Source organism: Ptychodera flava, chromosome 22 (assembly GCF_041260155.1).
Source record: "Ptychodera flava strain L36383 chromosome 22, AS_Pfla_20210202, whole genome shotgun sequence".
Classification (NCBI taxonomy): domain Eukaryota; kingdom Metazoa; phylum Hemichordata; class Enteropneusta; family Ptychoderidae; genus Ptychodera; species Ptychodera flava.
The window spans coordinates 13,618,712-13,637,361 of record NC_091949.1 but is presented as its reverse complement, the minus strand read 5'-3'; the positions used below and the strand labels follow the sequence as shown (position 1 = coordinate 13,637,361).

The 18,650-nt window shown below is 37.1% G+C and overlaps 1 protein-coding gene across 9 annotated transcripts in view; it reads left to right on the top strand.

Moving 5' to 3' along the window:
• LOC139122734 (heterogeneous nuclear ribonucleoprotein D-like) overlaps positions 1-18,650 on the top strand; it is a 95,900-nt gene that overhangs the window by 75,728 nt on the left and 1,522 nt on the right. For 2 of the 9 annotated variants that reach the window (XR_011549528.1, XR_011549524.1), the window contains exons 3-9: positions 1,141-1,268; positions 2,557-2,718; positions 6,562-6,693; positions 8,017-8,146; positions 12,731-12,763; positions 13,757-14,111; positions 15,146-15,254. Coding sequence is in view for 4 of the 9 variants with exons in the window: in XM_070688405.1 (XP_070544506.1) it covers positions 1,141-1,268; positions 2,557-2,718; positions 6,562-6,693; positions 8,017-8,146; positions 12,731-12,763; positions 13,757-14,070 (899 nt within the window). In the remaining 5 variants the exon portion in view is untranslated. The remainder of the gene's footprint in view (positions 1-1,140; positions 1,269-2,556; positions 2,719-6,561; positions 6,694-8,016; positions 8,147-12,730; positions 12,764-13,756; positions 14,112-15,145; positions 15,255-18,650) is intronic. The other 7 variants (XR_011549526.1, XR_011549527.1, XR_011549525.1 and 4 more) reach the window with 7 other exon arrangements.

Sequence of the window (18,650 nt, the reverse complement as noted above, 5' to 3'; positions counted from 1 at the left end):
CGTCGACCGTTCCCTAGCATTCTCAAAATTCATACCTGGTACTTGATTTGCTTCACAAACGCTCGTTTCGTGTGATTTTCGGCCGAATTCGACGGACACGTCGCTAAAACATAAGCGTGAGCAACATTCCGGTCACCTCACAGTGGACGTTGGGCACCTCCACTTTACTGACGTTACCGCCGCGTACCCATGAGGGGTGACTGGAAGGTTGTTCATGCCTTATGTTTTGGCGACGTGTCTTCTGAACTCGGCCGAAAATCACACGAAAATTCATACCTGATACTTCATCTGCTTACAAAATGCTCATTTCCTGTGATTTTCGGCTGAGTTCGAGATAAACCTGGCCAAAACATAAGCGTGAGCAACATTCCAGCCATCCCTCATGGGTAGGCGGCGCCAATGTCAGTAAAGTGGAGGGACCCAAGAGGTGACCGGAATGTTGCTCACCCCCAGGTTTTGGCGAGGTGTCCGTCGAATTCGGCCGAAAATTACACGAAACGAGCGTTTTTGAATCAGATAAAGTATCAGGTATGAAATTTTAGAATGATAGGGAGCGATCGACGGTTGCATGATAGATGAACTTGTTAATTTTCACAGTGAAATTGGACACGGAATGTGACATGGCGTGGTTTTTATAGCCATTCTGTTTCCAGACTTGGGGTATTTCTCGCTTCTGCACACTCGTCTATGGGGCGAATAGACCCAGCGCTGAATAGCTCTCAAAACGACTGTGGCTAAGCTAACATCTACGTATATTTTGTAAAGCTTCACAGCTGCTGGTTGGATTTTTATTTTTAGAAACAGCATTTGGAGAATTTCCTCGTGAGGCACCTTTTAGTAATTTTTGAAAGTGATCTACACGTTTAAGGAAAAAGGGGAAAACAGAAATTGTACTTCATTCGGCTGAAACTTTCATCTTTGCAGGATTTCTTTAGAAATCAGTGGAGACATGAATTAAGACTGTTTGTTCATTTCAACTAGCATCAGTAATAATATTGGTAAACTGCCTTTGTGATTTCGGTCATATCAATAGTGCCTTCAAGTTTATGAGGGCTTGAGACAAGGATATTTCATAATATGTATTGACCATGATATCATGATAATGTCCTGAATTTAGTACTTTTTTTCTGTCTTTTGCAGAGGATTTAAAAGAATACTTCAAAAAATTTGGCACAGTAACAGATTGCACCATCAAGATAGATCCAGTTACTGGCAGATCAAGAGGGTTTGGCTTTGTACTATTTGCAGATGCTATGAGTGCAGAAAAGGTAACCCAATATTTACATTGCTATACTTATACCTATTTTATGTCCATACAGGTGCTTTGCAAATTACACATTGCCTGGTTGTAAATGTTAAGCAAAGAAAGTACAGGAGCCTTCTGTCGTCAAAGAGGTGTAAATATTGTGACATTTCTGAAAGCATTTATAGCTGCTTGAAGTCTTGAGTTCCGTTTACCATAGCTTGCTCCAAATACATGTAGTTAATCACCCGGTGTAACAGAACTTGCAAAATCAGGGAGCCGGTAGAAACAATCGGCTGTCAGCTCAATTTGCCGGCTGTGAATATTTAGTTTTAGTAAAAAATCAGGACATTTTGCACAAACTTTACATGCACACTCTACTTCTAACCATCTGTAGTTTTATTTTTGCCAACTGCAACCAAAATTAATTAATTCTACATCCCTACAAAATGGTTCTGCTGATGAGGTCACCAACATCACTTTTGAGTTCGTGGGACTGACTAGTGCAGGATAGTGAATATAGATTTGACTCCCTGTCAGTATAGATCTGCAGAGCCAAACTCTACAGAACATCAAAAGAGTCTGTAGAGGTTTTAGAATTACATTTCGGAACACATTTGCACATGACAAACATCAGTCTGTTCTACCTTCAAAACAGTACACTCTCTCAATAGTAGTGTTCACCTCTGTAAATATATATTGCAAACAGAATGCATTTATATCTTTAACTTTCAGCAACATTGAAACACCTGACATTTTCACATTCAATCAAGTGCACATGATCGTACAGACTACGTTGCATTCACCGTACCAAGGGACAAGAGCACAAGAACGTATAGTGGAAGATAAAAATTGTTAATATTACAAAAATAACAAATACAAATTGAAAATAGCATGATGCACCCAGTAATACAATGACACAGTATATAAAAACACTCATGATACTTTAAAATATCAATCTTCTTTGTTTACAGTAAGCATGTGTTGGATTTAAAGGTATACAGTCACCTGTAATCTAAATATGCCCATATATGGTCACAGGGGTGTTCCTTGGTATTCAAAATGCCCATGTGACGGCGCTGTTTTTAAAAAGCAGCCACCCGCTTAAAATCTGTGATTGGTTAGATTTTCTCTTTCCATGGTAACCGTGGCAAAATTGGAACAGGTGACAGTATACCTTTAATTGGCTTCCTATATATTTTTGTCAAGTCAAAAATCACACACCACTGGGAAACTCTGGACTTTCTGAAAACCTGTTTCTCTTCTGTCATTTTCTCTTTCTCTCTCCACTACAATTTCCCATCACAATACAGGTATTACAGGTACCGGAGCACAAATTAGACGGTAGGGTTATAGATCCTAAAAGGGCTAAAGCAAGGGGCGGACAACCTCCAATTACAAAAATCTTTGTAGGCGGACTCAATCCCGAATATCCAGAAAGTGAACTCAGGGAATACTTTACTAAATACGGAAAGGTAAGTACGGAATTCTTTGCTGAAAAGGGAAAAAAGACACTAGAGAAAAAAGCCTAATGATGTGGTCATTTTCAGCTTCATGAAGAATAAGGAGATTGTTTCCGTTGAGTTCCAGTACTGGTACCTTTCCATGCAACTGATGCAGTTTACTTCGTAAAATTTCAAATTTGTTATTTTCATTTCTGAGTCTAGAGAATGAAACATGTTACAATGCAAGAACATTACAAACACTGTGACTGTAGCACTTTTACCCTTTTTTATTTTCATTTCTGAGTCTAGAGAATGAAACATGTTACAATGCAAGAACATTACAAACACTGTGACAGTAGCACTTTTACCCTTTTTCTCTTTTACTCCTGATGATAACTTTAGAAATGACAAGTAAACTTTTTTCCGTTAGTGTGATCTCCTAAAAAATGTTGAAAAATGTTTGAAGGCAACAAAAGGTCTCAAGCCGACTGCAACCAGGGTGATATTATAATGATGTGTGTTGAAGGTATTTTGCCAAGGAAAAATGTAACTGCAAGTTTTGAACGTTTTGTTATTAAATGTTTAAATTGTGACCTATGACATACAACAAAATTTACATTCTTATGAAGTCAAAGTGTTTTGATTTGCTTGGACTGACGACTTTCATCTTCATACATTGTATAGCTATATGTTAGACCTACACAACACATTGGGAATACAGGTGTAGAGTTTAACAAACACAACAGTCAGCCAGTACACAAAACCCTGTGAAAATGACAAGCTCATTTTTCCACACTGATGAAGCTGCAAGGCAAGAGAACATGTTACTTTTCGACAAAAGCTATCTTGTTGGAACAGTGTCACTCTAAGTAATCTCAGAATCATTATAATTGTCCTGCCAGATTGACAAAGACAAAAGATTGACACATTTAAACCAAATATGTAATGCTTTTCTTCCATAAATGTCATAATGATAACATTTTTTCCATACTCAGTCTGAATGATTACTTAAGAACTGATGCTGTAGGAACTAAAAAAATTTTGAATCAGATAAAAAAGTATAGAAATATTGATAGGTTTTGCAAAGTACCCCCTAGCGCATACCTGTATAACTCTTTACTTTGGTTGAAGGGGTCATTGTCAATAGGGGAATCAATCATTTTCTGTTGCAGAATTGATTCAATACAAAGAAGTGAAAGAGATGAGTTGTAACATTTTACTGATAGAACCATGCAACAGTATCCATCTTGTATTTTATCATAAACTGTGTAAGGGTTTTCATATCGTATTTACTTTCACACAAAATTGTTTATGTTCATGCCCTCATTTGGTTTTGGTTTCTCTACCGTGTACGTCATCAAAGGCCAGTCTTTCTATTCACAACCAGTTACCTTGTACATATCTCGGTGGGGTTCTGATGCCTGACCGGCAGTGATAGGATTTTATCACACAGGCTGTTTCCCCCTTCATGGTAATCACAACCAACATGCCGATTGAAATCACAGGTGCGGACATGATAAAATAAGCACCGGGTCAAAGATCATGACAAAATTGTATGATATGAAAGCGACATGAAAAAAGCTTTGTTCTGAGTTGACCTTAAAATTGTCTGTTTTCTCATATGGTTGCAAGTAGCTAAGTATACTATTTTCCAAAGGCATAATGAATGTTCTGTCATGTGTCAAAATTTCTCAAAATTTAAACATTGATAATGGATTAATTTTTACATGCAAAATGATATTGAAATCGTTCTAATGAATATTCTAATCATTACAATCATTAGTAAGGTGTCTGATAAGCTAACTTGGATCAGAACTTTGAAATACACTTTCTGTAAGACTATCAAGAAAGGTGATGTATAGTGTCATAACAGCCATTTTTTGTGTCCCAGCCAAGTTTTGAATCACTAACTTCCAAACGCTTGGGCATTCAACCCTTCACCTGACCTTTTAGACTTATTCTGGAATGTGCCACTATTGTTTTTGGTAAGACTTTCCTCACCAGTAAATATGATGGAAGATTGCCAGTTTATTCATTTGGAAAACATTTTCCCATACAGATTAGTACTCAGTTACCAAGACACCAACTTAATTTCTGTGGTAGTAGCAGACCATTTTACATCGCTGGTATTGTTGCTGGTAATTTCCAGTTATGAATAGAGCTTTACAACTTCAAGCATGAAGCAAAAGCCCTTCCAGTGACTCAACTAACTGTAAATATCAACTTGAAAATGCTACGTGATTTTATATGGTGGGGCATTGAATCAGCTTATCTTGCAGTTTGAATGGAACAAAAAGACTTGTTCAGGAACCTTGCATGAGAATCAATGAGAGTATTGCAAGAAGATTTTAATACCATGTTCATTTGAGTCTCTCTGCTCATCCTCCTATTGATAACTGGTATCTGCTCATCAGTTTATTTCCCAGCAGGCATCGACAATGAAAACTAGCTTTCTATCTTTTAGCATCAGTAAGGGCTTACAAAAGGAGTGATTTGGCATCAAAATTATGAAAAGCAGGGATTTTACATTTACAGATCGGTCATCATTTGGCAATGGTGTTCTAAATGTGTCAAGGCTAATACTGAGAATATCTCAGTTTTACTTTTGTCTTTCATTTTTTCCCTGGCATTACAACGAGCAAATCGTGTTCTTGTTTATCATACCCACTCAATAGTGTTATAAACACAGGTCACCAAACACACAGAGTACGTGACTATTTCTGTCACAACATGTAACATTCACTGCAGAAGATGTGGTGAGTTCAATAACCCTATTGATAATTTTGCTGGCAGAAGGTAACTTGGTGAGATATTATTGGTGGTGTTTCAGTTGTAATAATCCCATAATCTAAATCCTTCAATTGAATTTTTCATGCTTTTTGTGTGTGGCTTATAATATCCGTGCAGATAGTTGTATTTCCCCCAGCAATACTTTATTTGATATTTTATCATTCAGAGAGTGTATCGCTTAAAAATAAAGCTACGAAGTACAGAAGTAGTTGTGAATACTATGTTGAAACACTTTAGCAAATTACAGATATGATACAGAAATTTCACTGTAGCATGTTATTTTGGCTGTTTCAACAAGTGGATTTCATCAGAAATATTTTTACACTTCTGAAAATATCTGTTTACCATTTTATTTGGTGTGAGCAGCATCCTTCACTTTTATAATATTTCAGTTTTCCCCACTTTCAATCGTCTGATCTGATCTGAATTGATATGAATTGATTTGACAAATGATTAGGATCCTTAAAACACACCATTATGTAATCTTACTTCCAAGGTCAAAGGTCATGCGGGCAGCTGGTATCAGTGTACACAATTACTATGACGACACTGAAGGTTACACTCCCAAACTGAGGTATGAGGTGCCAGGTCCATACTGTCAACAGAAAAATTCACTAACCAAACAACTAGAGCTAAAATGTCAAATAAATGGGATAGTTTTAAAATGCTTTGTTTTTTTACATTTTTCTGCATGCACCCCCTAATGTTAGCTAAAATCCAATCATATATTAAGCCAAAACTGTGATTGGTTTTGTATAAAGGAAAAAAAAATGTTTAAAAGTCAACCTCTTCATATCACAAATTTTTGCACAAAATTCATTCACTTACAAAAAGAACATAAAAATACATGGCCATGCTCACAATTTTACTTTACTTTATTTTTCTTGTTCCCTTTATTTTAAGTTTTATAACTTAAAATGCATTTAGTGGAATAAAAGACTAAAAGTAAAAACCGGTAAATGTTGCTAGGTGCCAGTGTACTTTGTATAAATGTAGATGTGCTTATTTATTAATTAGAATAAAATTATGGGATGGTAGGCATGCAGCCCAACAACTGATTGTTCGTGTTTTGTTTTCTCCTAGATCAAGGAAGTAGAGCTTCCCATTGACAGAGCGACCAATAAGAGAAGAGGCTTTTGTTTTATAGAATTTGAATCAGAGGATGCAGTGGAGGAAATTTGCAAACAACAGTTTCATCAACTCGGAAATAACAAAGTGAGTCTTATCTCTCTGTTATGTTCCAGAGAAGTTCATTTGTATTTAAATTGTCTGTATTCTCACACGTAGTAGATTTCTATCATTTAGGGTTTTCTGTCTTTATTTTCATCAGCAAATGTTAGCCCCTGGCTATTTACAAATTTAAATATTCCATGTCCCAGTCCAAATCCCAAGTTCAATGAAACATGAGAAGATTAGTTTTGAAATGGTGAAATATAGTTGTCTAGCTTACAAAATGTGACTAGTTTGGCTTTGTTAAAAAAACGTGTGTGTTCAATAAAATTATTTGCAAGTATTGTGTGAAATCGCTACCCATCTGCACACCCAAGACTGATAACTTTGCCAGCTTGATAGTCAGGAAACTTTAATACCTGAAAACATACTGAATGACAGTCCAAGCATTCATCTTACATGATGTTTGACATTTTCAATAGAAAATGTGAAAAAATGATATTGGGCCTTAAACTTGTGAAAGTTTCCAGCCCTAATGTCAAGTACATAGTGTGGACAATTTGCAAACTCTGAAGTGAGGTTTGCAAGCCATGTTTTAGAAATTATCCCAGACATTAGACATGTTTGTGATGCTTGTGTAGCCTATTTTGCAGACCAATAATTAGATGCACATGCCCAAAGGACAACCATGAATTTACATACAATCTAGACACCACAGTGTCCTCTTTTGCTTCAGCTGGCACAAATATGCAAGTAAAGCCCATTAGACCGTGAAAAGAAAACAACAACATCAGACAGGAATAGTCAGGACCCTGAAACCTGTAGAATCTGCATGGAGTGACATGCTTGAGAATAGTTGAAAGATTTGTCAGATTTATGTGCATGCGTATGTGAAATTATTGAATTTATATGAATAGGTTTATTGCCATCAGGAAAACTTTATCATACAAAGACATACATGTATTCATAGAAGAGTGATTTTCACATGAAAAGAATTGTTCAAAAAGAAAGAAGTCTGCTTAAAGTTATAACTAAATTAGGATACAGGATACCTGTATAAGCAAATCTTGAATTGTATAAGTTGCTGTTACCCAAGCTTAGGGAGACAGCAAATAATTTGAATAGGAAAGCAGAAATCAAATGTAGGATCATTTTTATGGACCACAAGAGAACAAGTTGTGTTTAGATACATGTGAAGTACAGTCCATCTCAATATGAAATGATAAAATCTGTTCTTAGGAAATGTTGCACCTGTGGAGTTACCAGAGGATGTCATTATATCTGATTGATTAGTTTTGAGTTGCCGGTTAGAGCCAGATCTTGAATAAGACACCAGACTGATGGATAGCACTTTGTATTCTCTTTCAGTGTGAAGTGAAGAAAGCTACACCCAAGGACCAGAACACAAAACAAGTGGTGGCCACCTCAGTCATACCAAGTGCAACAGCAGCAGCCGCAGCAGCAGCATACGCCGCTGGTACGGGTTTGGGAAGGGGAGGTACATATGCCTGCTTTGCTCTTGTCACTAGATGTGCTCCTACAGTCCTCTAACTTGCACCTGTACCCCTAACCCCTGTAGATGCTGGTACCCCTTCAGAGATGAATGATCTCACCTTGAATATATTTGAATAAATTTACACATTTGGCGAATCAGGTGGATAGGCTTCCATCAAATTTTAACAAAGGGAAATTTTTGCACTGAAAGGTGTTGTTCATCTCTGATGTTCACAGAATACTAAGCTGATAAACTGTAAACATGCACCCTGCACACGACACTTACACATACATTAACAAGTCATCGTTGATGACACAGTCCCCACTTGTTAATAATGGGTACTTTGATTACATGTCCTCAGAGAGGATAGAGTCCTCTTCATTAATTAGGTCTGTGATAAAAATACTTTGATACAGATGGCGCTCAATGGCCAAGAATGAGTTCCATGGTGATGAAACATAAAACCATGGTAGGCTACCATCCTAAAGTTCATAAATGAGTCAACTAGGAATTAATCAACAGGATGTTGCAAAACATTTTTGCATACAATTCTAACACTTAACAGATTATCACTGTTACCATATTTCATAAAGTTTAATGCAGTATTTACAACACTATGAGATCAACATCTGTATCAAGTTTCATCACATTTGACGTTGTATTAATTTGTGGCTATATCACCCTAATTAGGAAAGTTCATTACTTATGCAATTACAAATTAATTAAAATGACACTGATAAATGTCTTTTTCAATGTTAAAGCAATGTGAGCTTTACATCGGTTAACATCTGTATAAAGTTTCATGAATTTGATGCAGTACATATTTCTTGACATATCAGCCTACTTACGAAACTTCAATAATTGACATGTTACTGCTACATGACGTGAAACAAATTGACGAGCATATGTATGAAATAGGTCAATGTCAACTTTGAATGATACTGGTGGAAATATGTCTGAGTTATGGCTCTGTACATGAAAACATCATAATAAAATGGCTGCCTAGCGACCATATTGGATCGTATCACATAAAAAATCGACGTACATATGTATGACATAGGTCAATGTCCTTGTACCAACTTTGAATAAAATCGGTTGAGATATGCCTGAGTTATGCCTCTGTATATGAAAAAATCGTAACAAAATGGCCACACAGCAGCCATATTGGATCGTATCACAAAACAAATTGACGTGCATATCTATGACATTGGTCAATGTCCTTGTACCAACTTTGAATAAAATCGGTTGAGATATGCCTGAGTTATGCCTCTGTATATGAAAACATCGTAATAAAATGGCCGCCTAGCGGCCATATTGGATTGTATCACAAAACAAATCGACGTGCATATCTATGAAATTGGTCAATGTCCTTGTACCAACGTTGAATAAAATCGGTTGAAACATGTCTGAGTTGTGGCTCTGTACATGAAAAAATCGTAATAAAATGGCCGCCTGGCAGCCATATTGGATCGTATCACAAAACAAATTGACGTGCATATCTATGACATTGGTCAATGTCCTTGTACCAACTTTGAATAAAATTGGTTGAAACATGTCTGAGTTATGGCTCTGTACATGAAAAAATCGTAATAAAATGGCCGCCTGGCAGCCATATTGGATCATATCACAAAAAAAATTGACGTGCATATCTATGACATTGGTCAATGTCCTTGTACCAACTTTGAATAATATTGGTTGAAACATGTCTGAGTTATGGCTTGTACATGAAAAAATCGTAATAAAATGGCCGCCTGGCGGCCATATTGGATCGTATCCCAACACAAATCGACGTGCATCTGTATGACATATGAAGTAATCCTTGTACCAAGTTTGAATGAAATCGCTTCTTGCATCTCTGAGATATCTGTGTGAACGGACGGACGCACGCACACACGCACGCACGCACTCACGCACACACGGACGCACGCACGGACATGACCAAACCTATAAGTCCCCCGGACGGTGTCCGGGGGACTAAAAACTACTTACACATTTTGCAAGCTTGTTGCAGTGTCATCCGTACATTGACTGTGCTATTGTTTCAAATTAGACCTGCAAGTGGTAAGCCATTGTCTACCGTCTTGTTTGGTATTGTCAAATACACGTAGATGCATACATTTACATGTTTAGTGTAAATCAGAGAAACCCAAACTTAAGTTTCATCTTATTAATCATCACCCAAGACATTCTACACCAACTCAGTTATGTTGATAGAGCTACATGCTCCTGTTACTTTTCTCAAGATGGCACGCTATTTCATGTGTTTATTTTTTTCGTGTCATTGTTATCAGATTATTCCATAAGAACATTTGCTGGTAGTTTAATCGCAATGCAGTCGCTATAAATACTCCCTGCAGTCATGAATGTTGCTATATATGGGCTCAATGCGTTTCATTTCTTACCCTAGCTTTACTCAGATCAAAGGGCAAGCAGGCATCAGGAGATGAATCTACTTTTTGAAAAACTTTCTTCAATTCTTGTATGTACAGTGTAGTTATTTGTTACAGGTTCCATCATGAGATATCATTTCTTTTTTGTTGTCTTTCTCATATGCATGCATATCAAATACCATCCAGTTATTTTTGTGTTTTATTTTCATTTCCGTAAAATATGACAAGGTCACAGACCTAGTGACTGCTGATGATTGATATATTTAGTTTGGTTGATAAGTTTACATTTGTTATCGGCACAGATTAAGTGAATTTTTTTTTCTGCTGAAAAGACATGAAAAGACACACCACAAGTTGCGTGTGAAACTTGTCAAAATATGCCAGAAGTAAGACACAGTTTGCAAAATGTGAAATAAAATGGTTTGTATTCAACTAATAGAAACAAACTTTCAGAACCAGTGGGCAGATCTATAAATCAGATGCGGTGGCTAGATAAAATACAGCAAAGTTAGCAAACATTTGTGGCGCTTGTAAAGAAACTGTTTAGATGATAAATTTGTTTATGAGACAAGGAAGAATGGAAACTAGCAAAATAACACAATATCAAGGAAAGGAGGAAAAATACCCATCCTGGAATTTGTGTGAGGTTGTGATTCACAAGGCCTTGCATGGAGAGAAATGCAATAGCATGTTACTTAACCTACAGGATATACTGATATGGGAAATCCTGAGTTATGCCTGCAGGAGACAAACTGACAGCAGTGTAGCAGATAAGATTTTTATCATGAATCAGCCAAGTTTCGGTGGAACAAAATGGGATTGGGTTTATAGTTTGATCGCTTGTAATTACATGTTAGCTGGTTGATTTCAGCATCAAACTACAGCTCTGTTTAATCGTAAATTGGCCTTTTCTCACCCAACTGGCATCAGCTATTGCTAATTTTCTTGTTGTTCGAATTAAATTTGACATGAATTTGTTGTAGATAGTAATTTAGAAATCTGTATGTAATCATTACGTTAGTTTATCTTAAGCCAGGACTATGCAATCAGCAAACTCAGTGGCTGGTATACTTATAGCGTATATTTGCCTGACAGGCAATTTCAAACTGTAGGAAATATTGTTAATGGGATTTTCCTAAGATTGTTCTCCCAAAGTTTCAAAAAGTACCAGTTAAAAAATTTGTACAGTTAGGTTTTAGGATGAATGAACCGTTACCACATTGCTTTTGTTGAGCAGACTTATGATAAGAAAGATTAAGTTTACCTTTGATATTCAGATAATAGGCAAAAATTTGCTGATGGTCCAATCTGTATGATAAGAGCGATTTTGTTGACATTATTTTCATGAGCTGTAGGAGATATCAATATGGTTGCTAGGCCTGTCACCCGTTCCACTTCAAATGCACAAATAGTTAAAGCAGCAACACGATAAAAAGCTATATGTTGAAATTTTCTCTGAAAAACAAACTGGTCCCCAACTCTATAAATGTAGATTTATATTACCAAGAACAAGGTCACCCTACAAAGCAACATGCACACTTGCCGACTGAAAGGAACAATGAACCAACCTGAAACCTAATTACTGAACATTTGTTCTGTCATAGACAGTTTCTCGACTGACTATGGTTCTGTCCAGTATTTCTTTCCTCACCATGGACACAAATACATAGTAACTTGCACATTAAAAGCCCAGTAACTGTAACTTCTTACAATTGTTTATGACATTTTTTGGGCATGTATAATCAGCAACAGTTTCTAGGTGTACTTCCCCCCAATGAATTTAAATACCAAAAAATTTGCTTAATATGAAACGCTGACAATATGTGCGTGTGTCCTGCACTGTTGGTGTTGATTATGAAATTCAGGCAAGGACTTTAATGTAATTGTCAACAAAAACAATGTATGTCATACATTGACATGCGGTATTTACAAATTAAGTTCAGGGTATTTCGAAATATTGTAGGAAGTAGATCAGGAAACTAGTTGAAGCATGGATCAAAAACTCTAAAAAATTGTCGAAAGTTACAGTTTATACTGTAGCTCTAAACCGGTTTCATGGAGTCAATATTAAATTTGTGGACATATATTTGAACACTATTTATGAGTGAGAAAGAATACATAGTGTTGAAATCAAGTAATATAAATACAAACTATTTCAATACTCTTTCAAGTTCTTTTTTATGTTTTTATTTTGCAGCAGCACCCAATGCATATCCTAGTTTCTATGCAGGTAAGTACGTGTCATCAGTGTTTTGCCAGGCAGCATGAACTTCATGAACTCAAAAACCCAATTTAAAATGCTTCAATCTTGGTCCCTTAGGTACACCTCTAGGCCCCTGAACCCACTACACCCCATCAAAGTATTGTAGTGTACGCTTAAGAAGGTTAAAAGAGGTTGATGGTATGGTTGGTTGATATATTTAGGGGAAGAGAGCATGATTGGTTGAGAGGAACAGAGTTTTGATCTCCTCAATTTTCACTGAAATCAGCGCGGCATTGAGGTATAGCACCTGGGGGGTAGCTGAGCAAAGCACCGGAAGCCATGTGTGTTTGGATCTGTTTGAATCCGTAGCCATTGCAATCAGTGGTTGCTGTAGGCCAACATACAGGATAGGTTGAAATTAAAGCAAAGCTTGGATCCATTAGGGGTATTCAAATCTCTGAGATGTGTCTTGATTGCAATCATTAATAGCATGGAAAAGGTCTCCAATCTTTCCTTGAAAAGCTCTTGAAATCAGTATCTGTTGAGTTGAAAGCAGAGAAAAAAGTTTTCTTGGTGAACTTTTGCATTTGAATCATCAGCATGAGTGAATCCAAGTGTTTAATTGTATTACTGGCAAGGCTTGATGTCCTAATACAGAGAATTGATGAAGGATAATAGCAAGCTGATTTCTTAGGCTTTTGCTCTTTTAAATACATGTGGTTATATGTCATTTTTTGAAGACTGTAAATGTTACATGTAATCTACCATCATCACGCCACTGTAAAGGCAACAGGTTGCCATGGCAACAATTTCCAGGATAATATCTTTCCAAAGGGGTCAATAGATTTGTATGAATTTTGCAGGCCCATGAATGAAAAGTAAATTGGAGAAAGAACTTTTGTAATAGTGAACATTGGTATTTTTTCTGGGTGCCTTTACAAGTGGTTGCAGTGCGAAGTCTTTTGGTTGTGAGTTCTGATTATTACTCATGTCACTTGTAATCTTTCTCGTTTTCTCCAGCTCCTACAACTCTTGCAGGATATAACCAGGGTTTCACCAGTTACACTTACGGGGGGTTCACACCCCAAACCTATCAGATTCCACCCGGCTATCCAGCAGCAGCAGCAGCGTATCCACCCACAACCCCTCCACCACCCTCCCCTGCAGCAGCAGCAGCCGCCGCAGCCAGCAGCAGCAGCCGTACCTGCACCGGCACCAGCGCCGGCACCTGCACCTCCAGGATTTCCCAGTGCGGCCGCCGCCACAGCTGCTGCGTATGCCCCTGGATATGCTGGACCAGCAGCAGCAGCCGCCTACACTTTGCCAGGTTATGAATATGCCCTACGGGATGCTTACGGAGTCGGATATGCCGCAGGTAAGATCAGTGTTGTTTGCTGTTAAATTGATCACATCCGTGCATTAAGGTGCTGTAATGTGAGATTGTTGGACGTGTTTGTGTTTAGCAAGGCAGCCCCCTCCGATGTGGTACGGTGTACATTTCTTGAAAATGTCAGGTGTACCATTTACTGACAATACACTATGTGTTGGACGTTTGATGTCAGAAATTTTCTATTCATTTAATATCCTGTTATGCAGATTTGTAATATTTGGGAATACAAAAGTAAACTATATAAGAATCTGGTTAAATTCTGCCAGACTATATAACCATAAAATGGGGGAAAGAATGGTGCTTCTATGAGTGATTGTCAATTATTCACCCCCAGAAACGTCTGGTCCATACCTAACGATTTAGCCATATATATATATATACATATATATATATATATATATGTGTGTGTGTGTGTTGCCATCCACTTCTAAACATGAAAAACTCTCCGGCAGAAAAAATACTTTCCTGACAAATACAGAACCATATAAAATGTTACTTCATGTTCTTAACATTGTTTAAGTCCTAGATATCAGTCTACTGATGATTTCCCCATCGGTCCCCCTCCCCTCCATTCCATTTTCTTTTGTTTACTGTGATTTGTTTTGTTTATTTTATTTCCTAAGGGGATTTCGTAACTTCCACTGTGATTGGATGATGTGTTGTGCCCAGCTGTTACCATGACATTGATCTTAGATATTGTGTATTACCCAGTCTATTCACCATTGTTACATGTTTGAATTAATGTGTTTTCAACGCTTGTATCACTTTATAATTTTAACAACGCCTTATAACTTGCATTACTCCAAACCTTCCTTTCCAACGGCAAAAAAGAGTAAATAAACAACAACCAAACATACTCATCGCCATAGAGTTTTGAGAATGTTACTTTTTTAACATCTAATGTTTAATGGCACGATATAGTGTTGGGAATGTTGGGTTATGTCTAATAGCACGTCACGTCCTCCTTTAACACAATTTGCTCATAAATAGTAATATCGGCACTGATTCGGTTTTTTCAGCTGCTACATACGGTAAGGCACCTGCGGCTAGAAAAGCTCATATTGCGTATCATCCATACACACGCTGACAATGGGCGCCAGGCAATCAGATCATTGCCGACAATTTCAGGTAGGCATGCCACTTCTTATGATTTCACCATTAAAACAATTTGGCTACATGGGTGCGTGCTGTCTGCATGAATTTCAACCTTTAAATGCTCTTTTTTTTCCTTTGTCTCGTATTTTTTGACACTTTATGTAATTGAAATTGTAACATACCTAATGTTAGGCATGAACTGTGTTTTCCTTACATGCTCTAATTGTTACTTCACAATCAAATCACATTTTTGTTTTGCCATTATGGTTTCTGAATGGGTACTCTGGGTTAACAAGGTCAGGGGTCAATCAGGATCAAATAATCTGCGCAAGAGTGCAGTAGACAAAAAATGATTCCAGCTGTGCATTTTGTGTGAGGGTAATTCATGTGCTGTTCAGCATAGCAGGGCACTATCAGGATTGCATAAAACAGACTGTATTCACATGTAGCATTTCTGTTAAAGGATAGTTCCCACGGACTATGTTTGTTGTCTTTTAGAATGAAGTGTTTCCTTTACTCTGCCTCAAATTCTGTGAGATGCACTTTCTGATTTCAGTGTACCTTCTGTAATTACGCATGCTGCAGACAGACACTTCACAAGAAAGTAATGCAGCCCCAGAGCGATGGCCTTGCTAAATCAAAGTCTTGTTGTAATCTCCGTGTGCTTTCTCAAACATTAGAATGAGAATTCATCCCCTCAAGGCACTGCAATGTTGTTGCTATTGTCACAAGGTGAATTAAAAGGGACTTGAAAGCTGAACCATCAAATAAAAAAGCTACACATTAACTAGCAAGTGCTTTCTGTTAACTGTCTTTCACTTTCTCAAGGGAGAACATCGTTTTGATCCGACGATTAAAACTTGCGAGACTGCGGTCCACTTGCAGTTGTTTGAGTTTGCCATGATGTAAATGATCACAAAAGTTGGCAGAGACTTGTCAAAATGCTTTTCCTTTATCTTGTTTTTACATACGTTGATAGTCTGTGACTTAAGTATGAAAATATCCAACAAACAGTGGATCAAATAGTGCCTTTGTAACATTTTATACATTGCCTGTCACAACTAGTCTTTGAAATATGTCTTTAGTCAACTTGAAAATGCATGTCCAGACTGCTGTTCAGCCATTGCAGATGTGCAGTGTTCACCCAGGCTGCAAGATTGCTGCCAAGTGTCAAATGATCAGTTATGCTCTAAATACAATTATAGAAGGACGAGGAGATTTGTGCACATGATCCACCTATGAGAGGCATGGATATCATCGTAATTCAGTTGTGACAGACACTTCTTTGGTAGACTGACTGTTCTATAGATAAATCTGTAGATATCTTGTCATGGCAGAGTTGTTGAAAAGCCTTCATGAGGTGGTTTACTGTCTCAAAACTGAATCCTGCTCATTTACACCATTAGACTGTGTGTCTGAGGAGTAGTTACACTTGGATGGGATGGCCGTTTCTTCAGTCGTCCGGGGCATGAAACATTGATGTGCAAAATATTAAGTTTTTGCTACTTGTATACATAAATAAGACCATGATCCAATCTTCATAAGGTACTATGTGCCACGAAAGTGAAAGACTTAATGTTTGCTCAAACTTTCCTCATGAAATATTCAACCATCCATTTACCAAATAAAGAATAAAAATCAGGGATCACAGTGCAAAATTGGGTACTAGTGAGACAAATTACTCGGCTTTTACTGATATTTGCAATTCAAATAGCCTCTATGGGGAAAAAATAAAATTGTTGATTCTTTACGAAAAACTAAGACGGTGAAAACTTTTTTAACTCCAAGAGTTTCAGAATAAGCTCCGACAGGTGGTGTATCAGAAAAGAAATGTGAAAATTTGATAGCCCTAATATCTTTCCTTGAGGCTGATTCTACCTTTATGGGATTATGTTATACTCTGATGTCATAGAGAATCTATAACTTTAGTAATTGTCCCCTGCAGAAAGCAATATTGTCTGCAAGATTGTACTCCAGACCACTTACACAAATACAGTCTTATTTGATCAAGTTTCCAGTTCAACATGTCCTACGCATCAGAACCTCTTCAATTCTTGCATTCTTGGTGATCAAGTCCATTGGCAATGAACATACCACCCCCACCCCCAATCCACAAGTAATGAAAACATCCCTAGGTCCTGTATCTCCCATTTTCCTGTAACACCATCTCACCCCCACTTTCTAATACATGGATCAATCCTCACAGTTGAAAACAGAATAAACCATTATATATGTGAGGGGTAAAAGGTTCATAAAAGGAAGATTGAAATACTGCTCTCAATCAAGCTTGGGAAAAGTAATGGTATTGAAAGACATTTATAATCTGAATTAACATTACTTTGTATCGTTATCATGTATTTTACTACAACCATGATTCTCTGTTTCACAACAGGACTTCTCAGACCAACTGACATGTCATCTTTGCTATCGACAAAAGAGTTAGAAACTATGGCAACAGAACTAAAAACAGGTCAAAAAACAACACCAGATGGATTTCTAGTGGTCAGGGAAATAAGGACAATGTATCTTTGATGTTTTTACCAAAAAATTGTATATGTATATATATTTAAGATTTAAGTTTTAAACATCTTATCTTAATGTAAGTAATATGTCAGATCTGTCATGTATGGTAGGTGAGATAGCGTTTCTTTTTAAACTCGGCACGGCAACCAATACCAACAGATTCTATAAAAAGTGTGTAATATAAAATCACATATATTAATTCAGCCTTGTCTTAGGCTGATATGGAATGAGACGTTGGAAATAATTAAAATATGCATGTTGTTCCTTCGTCAAGAGAGAATTATTGTCGTCTCAGTGTTGACCAGTCAGGGGATAAGGTTGTGATTTTTATCTTCACGAAAGGTGTATGTTGTTGAGCAATTACATGAAGAATATGAGTTTTCATCAGGTCAAACCCGCACAAATAACACAGATGTGATAGGATAGATTAGAGAGGGAAAAATAGTGAAAAGATTTCATTCACAATGAGATTGACAGTTTGTCTCACAGAAGAAAACATATTTTCTGCCCTTCTGATGAAATGCCAAGCAGCAGTCCCAAATTGCATGTTGATATCCAAATTTTTTTAATTAGCAAGAGATTATTTAGTTTAGTAGATGAGATGATGTGTGAACAAGGAGATTTGTTTTCCAACGGTCAGTAGATTTCTTTGTTATACAGTGTGAAAATGTGATGGAGGAACTGCAATATACAGAGTGTATCATATTTTAATTATTTCCAACCTGAAAGGAATTTAAAACCTGGCATGACTAAGCTTAAGGTCCTCAAGTTAAACTTTCAATAAACTCTCCTTTTCCTTGTATAATATTTCTGTACTTCTAACATCGATGAACTGATATAGAGAACTAATCTTTCTCTTCAGAACTTTCCAGGAACTTAGCTGGGGGTCTCTCACGTAGGTGGCTT